This window comes from Chlamydotis macqueenii, chromosome 6, assembly GCF_036417535.1.
Source record: "Chlamydotis macqueenii isolate bChlMac1 chromosome 6, bChlMac1.mat, whole genome shotgun sequence".
Classification (NCBI taxonomy): Eukaryota; Metazoa; Chordata; class Aves; order Otidiformes; family Otididae; genus Chlamydotis; species Chlamydotis macqueenii.
The window spans coordinates 4,504,212-4,520,000 of NC_141561.1; the positions used below are offsets into that span (position 1 = coordinate 4,504,212).

Sequence of the window (15,789 nt, forward strand, 5' to 3'; positions counted from 1 at the left end):
ATGGACAAAAGGTTGTTTTGTCATCACCGTGTGCTGTACTAGCATCTGGCTGCCCACCGTGAGGACCTGGTCCCCTTCACTCAGGAGCAAGTCCTTGGAAAGGCCTTGTCCCAGATAGTGCAATGTTGTGCCTTCTGTGATGGAGCAGCTCTTAGTTAGTGAGTCAAGCACAAGTCCTCTGCAAGTTGTGAGGGAGAGGAGCCTGTAAAGGCCTTTTTTTAATATAGTGCCTTGTTCCTCTTCATCTTGGCAGTGCAATATAGAATTTGTCTAGTTACTGTTTGCCTGTCAATTCAGAATTCAAAACTATTTAGTATAGAGACATTTGAGAATACAGTGACTCTGTACCCAAGTCATATTTTAGCTGTCAACTATTTTGGCCCAAAGTTTATCCTATCAAATTGCAGGTATGGCAAGACAGCAAAAGATGAAAGAGTGGGTGCTCCACGTAGAAATCACCTTTGAGTACCCATGAATGCTTTTAGCCTCAACAGGCATCCTCAACACTGCCATCAGCCTGCAGAGAGCATGTAGAAGAAAGGGCCATGGTCCTACTCCTCCCTTGGGTTGGCACTCATGCAATGTCGTGTAAGGAGGGCAGAGACTGTGTCTTGTCAAAGGAGAGTTGATCCTCTGTTTCAGGGAGATCATAGCTGACTGGGTCTGTTCTGCCCTTTTGCACGGGGAAGCAGTGGAGAGTTTGGCTCTAGGTCTGTGGTGAATAGGAAATAAGTTCCTGAGGGAAACCTCATCTTTGAAAAGCAGCTGATAGAGAAGGCAGACTGAAAATAAAGGCCTGCATACAAACTGGAGTCAAGTTTGAGAGCAGATACTAGGTTTTTATAAGTGGCAAATAAGAAAGTTAATGAAATACTCTGAGAAGTTCAGATGTAATATCAACTGGAAGGGCAGTTTGGAAGTATTCATTCTTTGATTGTTCATTCGGTGGAGTCTAGCCTTGAAATTTCTTCCCACAGCTGGGGATTTGGGGTGTTGAACCCTTCCGGTGGAAGGTGCACTATTCCTTGACCACTGTTTATGTGAGCTTGTAGAAGTGTTCAGCATGTCATGAAAACCACTCAGGTGTGAAAGTTCTCCTGTTGTAGTGAACATCTCAGCATCATTTTTTCCATCTTTCTTATAGCAAGTTTTCTTGAAAGGCTATAAGAAGTTGATAGTCTAGAGAAGAAAACGTCTCTAATTTTGATAATGGCAAAAAAAAAGATGCTTTGTATTATCTCTATATTCTTCAGCTAAAAAAAAACCCCAAACAGATCTAATTTTGAGTAGTTTGTTACGTTTACAGTATGGACAGAGCCCGTAGTAAGTGCTCCAAGAGTAATAATTGGCCTTATAAGCCTCTCTTCAGCTCCCTTCCTACCTGATCCCTGATGGAGATGTGGGTAACTAGAGATTCAGATTTAGTCACAAACTAAATGTAAACCTATCAATTTTGAAAATTTTAAGACAAGCGCTTCACCCTGTAATAGAACGGCAGGAACTGAGGGCTGTGTCGTTCACCTGTGAGGTGCTGAGAGCCCTCAGCAGTGCATCATCCCCCAACAAAGAGTACCAAGACCTTCCTTCCTAAACCTTGTGGAGCACAAAAATATTTGTATTACCTCCACTTGTATACACTTTGCCTTTTTCTAAAACCTTGAATCTGTTAGTCTCAAACAGGAGTATTCAGGATCCCACCTCAGAGGTAGAGAAACTGAGGCAGAAGGTGAGCTACCAGCTTTTGCTCACCAAATCTCTGTGCCTTCGGAGATGCATTTGTGTCACCCCAGCTACCTCTCGCCTTTCCCATGCAAAAATCAGGTAACTGCCTCCGTGGGTCAAGGAAGAGCAACAGCATCTACCTTGGAATCAGGTACTTCATTTTTCATTAGCTGGTAAATCTGAAGAGCTGAAAATGGGGTATTTTTTTTTAGTTTTCCACGACATCACATTTGTGCCAATCCTGTTGAAGGATTCACAGAGGGTAGGGAAGGTGTTTGGGTTGGAGTGGTATTTTTTCTCGTACGGTTTCAATTGCCTGTGCTCCTGATTAATAGTTGAAGCCGTTTGCTCGTTTGGCATCAGCAATGCGCTGAAGGAGAGGCGAACTATCTCAGAAATACAAAGAGCTAAAATATTTTGTGATCTCTTCTCGCTCAGATGTATACTTCAAATTGCATTCCCTCAGTGGAGGGAAATCATTTCAGTTACTCTGGTCGCAGTAGAAAGCAGTCCTCTTTTTGAATGCCTTTTTTCATTAATGTAGATATGTTTCTGAGATGAGAAACGATGTTTCTTCTAATTACGGTTACATGTAGTTAATTTCCTTTTTAAAAAGCTCGATGCGAAAGGCAGTTTCCTTTAAAAAGGGAGGGGGGAAAAAAAAAGGCAAAAGTGATACAGCTGATGCTCCTGTTGCCTTAGCAACAGATTTATTTATTAGGGTCTGAAATGACATGAGTTAATATACCACATACCTGCTGATCGGCAAACTCTCCTATTTCAGCTCCAGTTGACAATTAAGTCCTGGACAGCTACAGCCAGGGGTTAATGTTACTCATTAGGAGAACTAGGTCATTACTGGGAAATCAAGGCACTTAAGGCAGCATGGGTAAAATACAAAATTCAACATCTCAAGGAGTGAGGGGTTTTATGTTAATTGACCTTATTTTCCTTTCATTAAAAAAAAATCTTTCATATATGCATATGACAGTGGATCAATTAATTGGGGAAAAATAAAAAAAAAAGGCATCTGTAGTTTACTTTCCTTTCCTACTTGTCTTCATTTCCTTTGGAAGGGTTTCATTATTTTATGGAAAATTCTTATGTCTATATGATGAGTAAAAAGGGTATTAAAATTAAGAAGGGAATCATCGTGGAAATCAGCTTTACCACAAGGGAATGAGCAAATAAAAGCCTTGGAAATGAAAATAAATAAGCTTTGCTAATACCTCACCTAAGGAGCAGAATATAAGCCCATCAGAGCTTGGAGATATTTAGAGGTACTTCTTTGCTGCTTTATTAAGCAGTTACATAGTTAGTTGACCTTCAGAAACTGAAACTTTGGAGAAGTAAATCCAAGTTGTTGGTAAATATTCTATTTACAGAAAGCTGATCGGTGGTGTAGCAGACAGAAACTCCTGTACTTAGTAATTGGCTTCTGACTTCCAGGAAAATTAAATATATTCTCTGAAAGTTTTATTAAGATATCTGAGTGGGAGTTTTAACTTGATAAGTCCTAAGTGATTTAATAAAGCTCTCCTGAAAGCCTTTATTTACTAACTTTTAGCAGACTTCATTCTGATACTGGAGAACTTAATAGGATGAAAAAGAATCATATTAAAATAAAACTTTTTTTTTCCACTCACAGCTTCCCCAGATACACTCTGTTCTTTCAGTTCTGCTGAGCACTCTGTTTTCTTTTCCATATTTAAGCTCCGTGGTCCAATTCTACTTCTCATTGTGTTTAAAGCAGTTTGGTGTAAACCATTTTTCTGCTCAAGTCAAGGTTGAAGCAGTGTTGTAAACTGTTGTATCGGATTGTAAAAGCACTGTTACCTGTAACAAAAGCAAAATTCAAGCCCTGTGAGTGGTTTTCTGCTCCATGGGATGTTTTTTCCCTCTGCACCTGTTTTAAATACAAAAATTAAATAACATCAAGATTCTGCTTAAAATATCCCATGCAGAAGCCAACCTCCTTCACTCCCTTTGTGCTATCCAGATCTTCGTAGGGCAGCTGCTTTAATGCCATCTTCTGAAGCCTGTTACAAAAAGTGTTTCAGCTAGGCTTGAAAAACTGATTTTGAGTTAATGTCAGTCTTGAACTACATCACCTGGGCACTGGAAGATTATTTAAGTTTGGAATAGAGGTATCAGTTTGCCATCAAAGCTCCAGTAAGCTTGGCTCTCCCTTTTCCATGATGGGAGACTCATTTTGTGGTGTCTGTCTTCTCTGGTACTACTGTGAAACCCAAGTTCTCTGAGCAGAAACACATGTGAACTGGTGGGACTAAGGGGCCATCTCAAGTCTCCGAAGGAAGGGGACTTACACTCTTCCACCTGGTGCCATCAAAGCAATCCTTTTCTGCTCCATTCACCCAAGCTGGTCTTGGCCTTTCTTTTTCCAGCCTCTTCCTTTACTCTTGGCTATGCTCAGTTCCTCAGGTGTCTCCTCCTGTTTATTCTCCTTGTGCAGTGAGTTTGCATCTCGCTTTTCTCCAGTTTCTCAACCCTTCTCTGTCTCTATCATTCAGTCACCCTCCCTGCCTGTGCAAGGGACCTTCTATAACACATTGGTCCCAATTTTCTCCAAAGCCCCATTGTCCAACCTGATTGGTTGTCCTCTTGGTCTTTTGTACTGGTTTAAAATTTTTCCCTCTATAAACTGGCCTTGTGTTGTATCTTTTCTCCATCTTCTTTACTTCTTCATTCGGTTCACTATTTCGTAGCCGTGCTATTCTTGCATAGCTGGTGGTATCGATCAGATCTTATTTGTCCCTTTTGCTTTTTTCTGGTCCACACTGAAGACTTTTAGTCAAACTAGAAAAGCACACGTTACCATTACTGCTTTCTGCCTTTTCAGCCCATCTCTTCTACTGCTTTTTCTATTCAATGAAATCTTCCATTTTCTCATCGGTCCTTGTTTTCGATGCATAGAAATCAGTTTTTTATTCTATGAAGTCATAGAATCATAGAATGGTTTGAGTTGGAAGGGACCTTTAAAGGCCATCTAGTCCAACCTCCTGCAAGGAGCAGGGACATCTCCAACCAGATCAGGTTGCTTAGAGCCCCATCCAATCTGGCCTTGATTTTGATATTGAAGTCCAATAATTTTATTCTGAGTCCAGTAGAAGAATCATTGAAAGTAAAGACAAGATCTGTGTTTTCAGTTCAGATGTTAGATCCTGCCAGGGTTTCAGCAGCCTGACCTGCAGTAGTAGGACTGTCTTGCTCAACTTTGGCCTGAGGTGTACCCAAGACACGTGGACTGTTCAGTAACCAGACACAAGAAAGAAATTTTTCAAAGACTTGGCCTCATTTTTAGGAAGACTTCCAACATGTGCAACAAAAGTGTGTCTTTGACTCAAAATCAAACTCATCCAAAAGTTCAGTTCTTGCTTTAAGAGAAAAAGAGATTCCAATACTTTAAAGAGGGCTTGTTTGAAATTTATTATATGTAAGATATGGTTTGCAGTATCATGAGGTAGTATTTAAAAAAAAAAAATCTTGTTCTTTGGTTGTTCTGGAAAATTTTTGGCAGAATTTTTCTAGAAGATTAAGTTAGCCTCAGTCTTGGGAAAGATCATAAACAAGGACAAAAGGTGTTTTGTAAGAAGTCCTAGACAAACTTAACAGTGCGGCCTGCTCCCTTTGTAATCCACAGCACCTCTGACCAAAGTACACAAATACCCTGCAAGAGACGAAAATCAAATATTTCATAAGCAAATGATCTAATATTCCTCCTTGTTTCACCAGCAAAGGAGGGTTATGTTTCTTCCTTCAGAGCTCTTTTTAATTGGTGTTCTCTTCTTACCACGCTATGACTGTTTGTTTCTCTTCTCCTTTTCTCCATATTTTCACCCTTTTTTCCCCTCCCTTGGTCCTGTAATGTCTGCTTTTTCTCAGTTGTGTTTGTGCAAAAATCTCAATGAGAAGAGTTCATTTCTCTTTCTGAAAGTAGTGAGATTTGTAGTTACTTTAATCTTGTTGAATAAGGAATTTCAAGCCTTGGTCTTGGTGCCAAGAAGGTTCCTGCTTAGGGGCTTCATCCTTGGAGATGACAGCTTCACAGATCCAAAAAGGGTGATTTTTCTTGGGTACCTGAGCTAATTGCTCAGTAAGGACCAGGACTTACTTTTTGACCCAGGCAGGGTATCTGGCAAAGTATTAAGTCGTTGTAGTTTGGTGGTGTGAGTCCACCATGGAAATCACAGCAGGGCTATACAGGGTCTTGTATGGTGGGATCGCCATTCCCAGACAACTGTGTACTGATGTTATTTTTAGTAATTTGTTTGATTCTTCCTCTGTTCTTCCAAGGAACCACCTGAGTAGATTCTTAGCCACTTATTATCCTACTTATACCCATCTGTTATTACCGTGACATGACTTTTTTCTAGTATGTTGAATTACAATAGAATATATTGTTTATGCTTATCCGGGCTGTCAGGGTCACTCAGATTATTTTATTTTGCCTACCATGACTCCTGACAGCAGGAAACCATTTGTTATATTACCTTTGGAACGCAAAAGGAAGTTAATTTTATTTATTTATTTATTTTTTTAAAAGAAACTATCTGTGGGTAGTCCATAGCAGTTTATTGGGTTGTGTTCCCAATTCGACCAAAACACTTTTTAATCTGAATTCTATACTTGTGTAAAGCTACATTCTCTAAGTTGGAGTAAAAGAAATGAAAAAGCATCTGAATAAAAGTACATTGATTTTTACGCCAAGGTAACTGAGACCAAATGCTGGTCTTTGTCTTCAAAGGTTTATCTCTCCTTTGGAAATAAGCAGGAGGCTCCATGACTGATGCTGATCCTGAGGTTTCTTTGGTTAGAGAACGCACAATATTTTATTTTGAGTTTTTTTCTTCATGAATTGTGAGGGGAGAAGAAGAAGAATCTAAACAATAAACTCCCAAGGTTCTTTTTTTTTTTTTTATGAATCTCTTCTAGATAACACAAGATAGGAGAAAATGCTTTTCCAGCGTAAAGCAAAATGCTACCCATTTTTCTCAGGCCAGCAATTTGAAAAAATCAGATGGTAAAATACACACTCCTCACTGTAAATACATCATGGGCTATAATAGAAAATAAAACACTGTATTTGCCACTACTGTTTGGCTGCTTTTTGACTCTCTAGTGCCATTCTTTAATTCCTCGGCTTGCGAAGTATTTTGCAAGCACAGGCAAGGATTGGGACCGGTTTTGCTTGTAGGACCTCCAAGTCACTAGGTAAAACTTAACCTATAGGGTCCTTTTTTTTTCACTGACACTTATGCAAAACCATTTCTTTCTACTTGACTCCATTTTCTGTGAACAGAGGGAGTCTTAGATATTGTGGTAACTTTTGATGCCGATGATGCCAGACAATGTTTAGAGGCACAATTACAGCAAAGTCATTTTGTAAGCGTATCAGCTGAAGAATAAAACTCATTGGACTTAACTACATATTTATAGGCTACCTCTACCTCATATTGGAAATGTAAAAAGATGGAAAAATACTGCAATAAATTGAATAAATGGAAAGCAATTAACTTTTTCTTCATGTTTGCATTTTCATAGTTCTTTATTTTTCCCATTTCCTTTCTAATGGCTCTTTCCTAGCAGTGATATTTCCTGTTTTGCAGTTATCATAAGCATTGTTACCAGAAATTTGGTATTAGAATTTTAAATTCTTTTGTCTTTTTTTTTTCCAGATCTTAACATAGAAAATTTATATTCAAGTCATTGGATTTAGGAAAGTCCTCTCTTCTCCATGAATCATAGAATCATAGAAGTATGAAAGAATCTAGTCCGTATCTGAGAAAGAAGAATCTAAGTCTGTATCTTACAGGTGGGGAAACCTGAGCAGTGCTGTCTCATGGGAAATCAGTGTCAGGAAAAGATCAGAGCTCCACAATTCTCTATTTAGAAGGCCAGGCTTAATTTTTTTTTGTAACTTCACTGCTACTTTCTAACATTACTAGGTTGTAATAAAGCTATATTCAAATTTTGCTGAGCTCAAGATTTAACGTAAGGTATCCAAGTGTAATACAGTAAGTAGTATAATGCAGTGAAAAAATCCCTAATATTGTTCTTCAGGTTAGGTTTGACGTGAAATGGAGCCCCGTTTCTAGCTCAGCAGTGTACATGATTGTACATTTGTTGATGTGCTGCTGTTGACTTCTTGAGAACGCCCTGGCCAGATACAGGGTCAACAGAAGGCTGATATCATATGAGTCCTCTTATCAGCCCCTGGCATCCTTCATCGCCCTCCCCAAGTCTGTACCGTATCGGTCAAACCAGTAAAGAACCTTGCGTTCCTGCTGTTATCACCCAAAGAGGAACGTTACTGGGACAAAGGCACCTTCCAGCTCCTGGCTCTGGGTGTGAGAGGTGCAGCTCTCCCCTCGCAGCCTGCTCTCAGCAGCAGGGACTGCCTGTGCTTTTCTTCAAAAATGTTAATTTTGACAAGGGATTTTGCAGATTTTCCTACCTTTTCTTCCATGGTGCTTTTGTTCTCCGGCCTCCCTGCCCTCTGCTTCCCTGCTAAGGCTGCTGCATGACTTCGCTCTCTTTATTCTCTTCCTCTTTGGTTCTCTTCCTTTAATTACCACATAGTTTTATTTTTACTTCCTAATTTCTATCTTTACTGATATTTTTCTGACCTTTTCTCTACAGTGATAGCACTCTGAAATGCTCTCTGCAGCCTCTCTCAATCTCACTGTCTGATTTTTCAGTGTTCTTTCATTTTCCCCAAGCCTCTGCCTTTTACTTTTTTGCTTCTATTTATCCTATATTTGTCTTTTTTCTTTCCCCTGGATTTGGATATACCATAATTTTTTAGTTTTCAACTTGAATATTTGTATTTTTTTATTAATTTTTTCAGTCTTTCTATGGTTCTCTTCCCCTTTATCTTGTTTTACCTATCTCATCTGCCCGGTTTGCTGCCAAACTCTCTCCTTGCTATTTCACTTCCCCAAAACTAAAGGGCTGCTGTCATCCACTTCAAGATCTGCCTCTTAGAAGCTTCATTTTCTTCACTTTTAATTATTGATTCTGTGCTCACGGGCTTCCCTAGCCCTGTCCCTGCCCCTCATGCTTCCCCTGCGCTCTGTCCCTTGTCCCTTCCTCTCCTCCCCGTGTCTCTTGGCTCGCCCATCCTCTGTCTCTACAACTGCTGCCCAGCCTCATAAATAATGAGTGATACTTCAGTGGCCTGTTTTATCAGCCATTTTCAAACAATAATTGTAGGTAGGCAGAAATATGTGGTTAGCTCTTGGTGTATATCCTAAAAAAAAATAATTAAAATGCTAGTTTATCTTCTGAGGATTTTGTACCTGTTTTAGTATTGCCATTTCCCACCTTCACCCGTCGGACACTCAGATGATTTTATGAAATGCGGAAGCAAAAAAGAGATGTCCCCAGTTTGAATTGCTTTGGATTTAAGGCACTGTAAAAAAGTGAGATATTACTGCGTGCCCTCACTGTTTGAGATGCTCTACCACTGAAAATCTCCCATGCTAAATGTCCTAAGAAGATTAAGATCAACCCTTTTAATATTGCTTTTAGCTGAGCTTATTTGTAACCCTTTCAGAATACGTAGCACCTTAAGAGATGGCACAACAGGGCTGTTGTTATCACAAGCGTTATGTACCCTCTGTGTGCTATTTTCTGAAATATTCAGACTTTCTTCCCTGGCTTAGCACTTGTGTGTTACTGATTAACCTATGTAAGTTGTAGCTTTAAAAGAGACTGCGTTTATTTTGCTCCTTTGAGCAAGTCCTATCTCTTTTCCGTAACTTTTCTGCTTTCTAATTGCATCGCTAGATGTGTCTTCCTCCAAATCCTAAATAACTCTGATTATTACCGTGTATGTTAAGTTTACATATACTTAAAAAATTAAACTTAAGTCACAGAAGACCATATGGGTCTCTGACTGAATTTCACTCAAATTCAGTAAATGAATGTGCACTGAATAACGTCAAGGACCAAGTTCTGCTATTTTATTTTTTTTAAGTGTATTTTCTGACAGTGGTCAGGGATATGGATATCCTGCAGCCCCAGGGAATAACTCCAGTTTAGGCAGTCTCTGTGCTCTCTCCTTCCAGTTCCAGCAATGGGCAAGGCTTGCGGGCTCGGGCTGAATTCACAAAACTCCTGAATGGCAGAAAGGTGTTTTAAGACTGTTGCCATTGATTGTATAGAGGAGCTGCATCATAGTGCTATGAAGTTGCTTTTTAAAATCATTTTAGGCTGAAAAGAGGGATGTCAAGTCATCAATTAATCCTGACACCATCCTTCTGTGGTGAAAAAATAATACTGTCACACCCATTTTATAAACAGGGCAGAGAAAATCGAGGCTCAGTACTGGTGCTGCTGCTACCACCGTCCTCCCAATCCCCGTTTCAAGGACAGTCTTGAAAGTTTTATTTCAGATTACAAAGGGAGGTCACTAAATCAAGCTGAACCCTGGGTCACATTCCCATACCAGATCACTAAACTTCAGCCAGTTTTTAAGAGACTTCCAGTGTCTTTCTTAAAATGTGTTTTAGACTCAAAAATAAAAAATCCTGGCTAGAAAAATGTACTGTGCAATATCTAAACATGGAGATTGAATTCTCCAACAGCAGTGCTCTCAAATCCCAGTACAAGTATGGTGCCCGTGTCTATATTGTGGCATTTACAGCTGGAGTGTGGTCATTCTGATGTTTTCATATTCTTACGATGAAATTTAGAGCGGCTTCATACCATACCCAGTTCTTATTTTTCCTTTACCAGATGCATATCAAATCAAGTAAAAATACAAGAGCATTCCAAATACCTAAATTAAACAGCAAAGCCAGACCCTGGAATCTCATTAGCTTAATTTTTCCCCGAATGTAATGTTTAAAAAGAAAAGTTTGCATTTTACTATCAGGCTTTTATGAAGTTTTGCAGTTCTTCTTAAGGAAATGGGGTATATATAATTAATATTGTTTAATAAAGCTCGAAAATGCAACAGATGCAGCCAAAAGTGCACGTCATTTTGAGCAGATCTTTGCAGAACAGACATTCCATATTGTGTTCATCTTTTTTCGCGATCGCTGCTATGACAATCTGGTGTGTTTAGCAGTTGTTGCTGAGTAAGGCAGACTGGATTGTATATGATTTTCTCCATGTCAGCCAAGAAACAGGGCTCTCTTCTTTTTGATGCAGTAAAGAGGTGGTCTCGTACTATTTATTGCTTTCGACCAGAGGCAGCTCTACCTTTACTAACTTGCAAGAATAATAATAAATTACAATCTGTAGGTGCATGTGCTAGAAGCTCTCTGCAGGTTTCAACTAAAAATAAAATGCTTGTGGTGTGGAAAAGTCCCGGGAACTGATAAATTCAATGAGGTATCCTCCCAACTAGGAAAGCTACAAGATTCGCAAAACGTGTCGTTAAAATCTGTGAGCGTCACAGAAAAGCAAAATATATTAAAAGCCGGTATGGAAGGAGGATCACCTACAGCAGAAAACCCCTGAGAGGCTCCAGTGCAGAGGAAACGTTTCCCCTTTCAACATTCCTTCTGGGTGCCAAATTTTCCTTCTGTTCTTCCCCACCTATTAAACAAAGCTGCAACTTCCAATTCCTATCAAGTTTTCCTAAATATGTGCAGCTTATGTGGCTTCGCCGAGCTGTACAGCTCCGTGTTCTCCTGCCAGCTACTTGACAATGTGGCTCCAACAGCATCCTCCACTTTTGGCTGCCGCTGGGACCCCTGGTCTCTTCTGGAAAGGGAGAGGGAAAGCAGATCCTTTGCTGGAAGGACTTTTTGTGACTGCGAAGCCGATAGCGGGGGCTGCGAAGAGCTTGGAAAGATCCCTGTCAGCGGCGCGGCTCTGGCTGCCGAGGCCGGCCTGCTCCGCGTCGCGGGGATGTTTTGGGCCGGCGCGGGATGAGTTGTGCAGCGCTCTGTGTCAGGCCCAGGGCAGGCTCCTCAGGATCACTTAGTGCCCATAAAAACCATCCGAGGGGAAACTGAGGCTAATGGGAAACATTAGACTGTATTACACTGAATCCCAGCACCAAAGCTGTTTTTGTTGCAAACTTGCACATTTCCAGTAGAGGTGTTCCCTTCTAGCCACATCCAAATCCTCCATTTTAATCCCATTTTGGCTCTTTTAGCCGGATATTTGGAGAGAACTAAAATACTGACAATGTGTTTCTGCACGTAATTTACCTACCAGAAACAGGTGGGTTTTTTAATGGTGAGGATGGAAGCAAAATAGTAGGCAATTCTGGGATCTTTGCAACTGGAAGAATTTCTCTCTCCGAGCCAGTGTTCATATCCACTTTGGTTACTGGAACCACCGTGAAAACTCCTGGTTCACAGATGTGAAACAAATTATGAAGCTTATGCAGTTGCATTCCTCCTTAGTATTGGGAACAAAACAAATCTGGGAGATGGAGGACTTCTTAAAGTAGTTATTGTCTGGTTTTATTTTAAGAAAATGCAACTAATTCGGAAAACTCCACAATTCCTGAAGATTTCTCAGCCTAGGGAAGTCACATTAATTATAAGATTAATTTGTTTTAATTCCCTAAACCGAAAATATTGACTGAATGAGAAATTAACACATGTAGAGCTGCAGATGTCGTTTGGCTTCAGATTTCCTGAATGATATAATTATTAATCTTTCATATAGCAGTGTGACAAACCTACAGATTCATTCTACAAAATTAGTCTGTGAAGAAAGACACCAGGACAGCTGAGGTATAGATTTTCCCTTAATACAGGAAGGAAAACAGTGGAATTTTCTAAATAATAAATAAAACCAAAATATTTTAAAGACATGTGGTGCACATCTGTCTGAAATGCAGAAATTTAGAGTAGAATAATTAAATGCAAGATATAATATTCACCTTAGAGTGGAGGAATTATCTCATTTCATTTTTAATATAACGTAGTGAATTTGGGAAATTTAGATCATCCGTGGTATCTTTGAACCCTTCATTCTGTCCCAGTAAAAAAGATAGATTAACAAATTGGCTTTTCATTTTCTTTTTTAGATAACCAACCTTGTGTTTCAAGGCATTGAGTGTCATACTCATAGAAACTTTTAATATTATTTTCAGCTGAAATTAGAAATAAATACAGTTTTCTTACTTTCTGTTTTAACTTTCAGTTAACTCCTTAAAAGTCTAAAGGTAGAAAATGCCTCGTGTTAGTTTATGTCTTTTTTCCTTTACCTGAAGCACTGAATGGATCAGAAGCTTTACATAGTACAGCATGGCTTCATAAAATTCCAGTTTGGGAAATCCTAAATTTTTTGCAAAAGTTTAAATTACCCTATTCCTCCTGAAAAGGGGCATAAACTGTAATGGAGGTTGTATAGATATTTTTTGACAGGAAAAAGTGAAGGGGAAAAAAAAGTTGTTTTTTCCTACCCTACCCTTTTTTTTTTTTTAACATGATTTTGCCTTCAGCTAGATGAGATATTACTCAGTTCTTCTCACTTTCAAAGTTGGTAATTTAAAGAGTAAAGGCATCATCTGGAGACAGGGAAGAAAGATAAGAATCTGATGAAACTGAGTTTTGACCCTGAGTGCTGGGTTGAGGAAAATGTTCAACTGCGCAGTGTGAGCAAAGAGGGAAATTATGCTGAAGACGTTTGGTCACCAAAAGTACAATTTGAAAGAAATACTGTCCTGATAAACAAAAAAAAGCCCCAATCCGTAAGTAAATATCAATGATGCTGAGATAAGTTCTGTTTTTTTCAAGGGAACATGACAAAGATCCTGAAACTTTTTTTAAAGTCCTGCTGAAGCTGAAAGAGAAAGATCTACCTTTTCATGTGTCCGTCCTTGGAGAGGCTTTCACTGAAATTCCAGGTACCTTTCCTTTTTTTTCCTTTACTGCAAAGTTACCATAAAATAGATATTTCCAGAAGTAGTTTTCATGAATATATTTTCTTATATTAGTGAAAAACACATGTTTAAAATCTTTGTAGTTGTAAAACTAAATAATATTGATATATTGTAAAATTAAAATTATTAAAGACAGTAAGCATTTTTTATTTTACTTGGCAGTGCAAGGCTTTACTTATGACTTGTATTTCAGTAACACTTCTATATTTATTTAAATAGAGAGAGAGGTGTGATTGGATGGTTCAGATAGGAACCAAAATCTTTCAGGTCAAGGTCACTCATCTGAAATCCAGACAGAGATTTTAGCAGGTGAAAACACTTAGTTCCCTTTTAAACGTAAGGTTAAGGAGTTCTGTGGAGAGCTTCTGTTTTTTATCTGGCATGAAAGTGGTCATTAATCTTTAATATTTTTATACCACTCTTTTGCGCGCTCCTTCCATTTCTTGGTTTCTGACAACCACTACTCTGTAAACAGTTTCACCCATCTGAAACAGAAATAGGGTTTATTCTGAATGCACACATCTTCGTGCCTGAGATATTGTGCCAGTAAATAGAATAATCAACTACTATACTAGGTGCGCTTGTAGTAAATGAAACCTTTTTAAAATGTACATTAACGACGAGTGAGCTTCAAAATGCTCCATGTTTTAGCTCATACGTTTTTTCCAAAATGTAGACTCCACCTCCTTGATCTGTAAAAATAGACTTGGGATTAGGTTATTTGTCAGTTCTGTTGTATCTGTTGCCTGCTGGACTGCTGATGTTTCAGTTGTTTTAGTTCTAATTTTGCAGTTTTTAAGACACCAAGAAATTGATCTGATCCAAATAACTTTTGGGTTCCCAGCTGGGTTGGAAAAAGAGGTAAAAACTTGGGCGCAGGAAATTCTTTGTGTTTTCTGTCCACTTCTTTTTAGATGGTTTCCTGAAAGCCTGTTCTTCCAGGCAAATCTTATCACGGATCCCAAGGCAACGTTGCTTTCCAGACTGAGCACACCAGATTTCTTAGAAGGAGAAATTTCTAAGGAAAATGTGACAGATAGGAATATACGATGGTGCACTGCGGGAACAGATTCTATTGACACTCATTTTGGATGTTGTTACATATCTCATTTGTGGCTTCAGTACTTATGAATAATGTAGATCATCCTAAATTTATGTCAGTATATCAAATCTATATGCCGCACCTCTTGTCTTGTCAATTCATTCATCCTCGTGTATAAATAGAGTCTATATAAAGGGCAACGTGGTGAAATGTGTCTCATCACCATGCGTTTGATGGGGCCATATTCATACAAATGACATATGCAGGTCATTGCTAACAAGTACCAATAAAACCTGTTGCACATACTCTACTGAAAATCTATTTAAGAGATTTTTTACGGATTTTTTTTTTTTTTTTAAATAAATTGTTGGCACTGAGTTTTCTCTCCCTCCAATTATGGGATCAAATTCCCTCAGTGTTACGAATGTCACGTTTACAGTTGTTGGTAAGAGAAAAAGTGTGTAACTTATTTCATAATTCAGTAATAATTCATTTATTGGAAATCCCATTTTTCGCTGGTTAGAAGTATGCAGTGAATATCCGGTAGGAAGTTAAGAAGTCTTTAATTTTCAGTGGTGCTAAAGCTTGGGTTTAGGCTCTAAAGAATCAAGAGGTAAAACTTAGGGCTTTAGGCAAATGTGCTTCGGAGGGCGATTCCTCCCTGAGGAAGGGAGCAAATAGCACCATGACTGGCTCCTGTTTGGGCTTTGTTAGCCATGGAGGAGTTGAGGCTGGCGTGTATCCCAACGATAACCAGAAGTTACTCCTTAGGAGTGGAAGTTGTTGTGTCTGTCTCATCTGTGATCTTCGTATGCGTAGTACGAGCATCATTTTTCAGTTGCAGGCTTAAGACCATTTTCTGTTCTTGGTCTGTCCTAGGATATAAGCTGCACTGTCAGTGTGGTTTTATGGTCCATCAGATTTTGGCTAGATAACACAGAATGATGTGCATGTTTGAAATGCCAGCCCAGACATCTGAGCCCCATACCAGCAGCAGCATCTCTCCATCCTTACCCTAGTGCAGAGACAGGCTGCCCGAAACAACCTGCCGTCCTCCAGCCATCCCAACCCTCCTCATTCCTCTTTCAACCTCTGCACCTCAAGCTCTGAAACAGACTCAGACCCCTCTCAGAATCCTGACTGTACTTTC

The 15,789-nt window shown here is 39.2% G+C and overlaps 1 protein-coding gene across 4 annotated transcripts in view; it reads left to right on the plus strand.

Moving 5' to 3' along the window:
* The window catches only part of QTMAN (queuosine-tRNA mannosyltransferase), a 168,646-nt gene that overhangs the window by 137,638 nt on the left and 15,219 nt on the right, over positions 1-15,789 (plus strand). For all 4 annotated transcript variants that reach the window (XR_015258888.1, XM_086750554.1, XM_086750553.1 and 1 more), the window contains one exon: positions 13,452-13,561. Coding sequence is in view for 3 of the 4 variants with exons in the window: in XM_086750554.1 (XP_086606680.1) it covers positions 13,452-13,561 (110 nt within the window). In the remaining variant the exon portion in view is untranslated. The remainder of the gene's footprint in view (positions 1-13,451; positions 13,562-15,789) is intronic.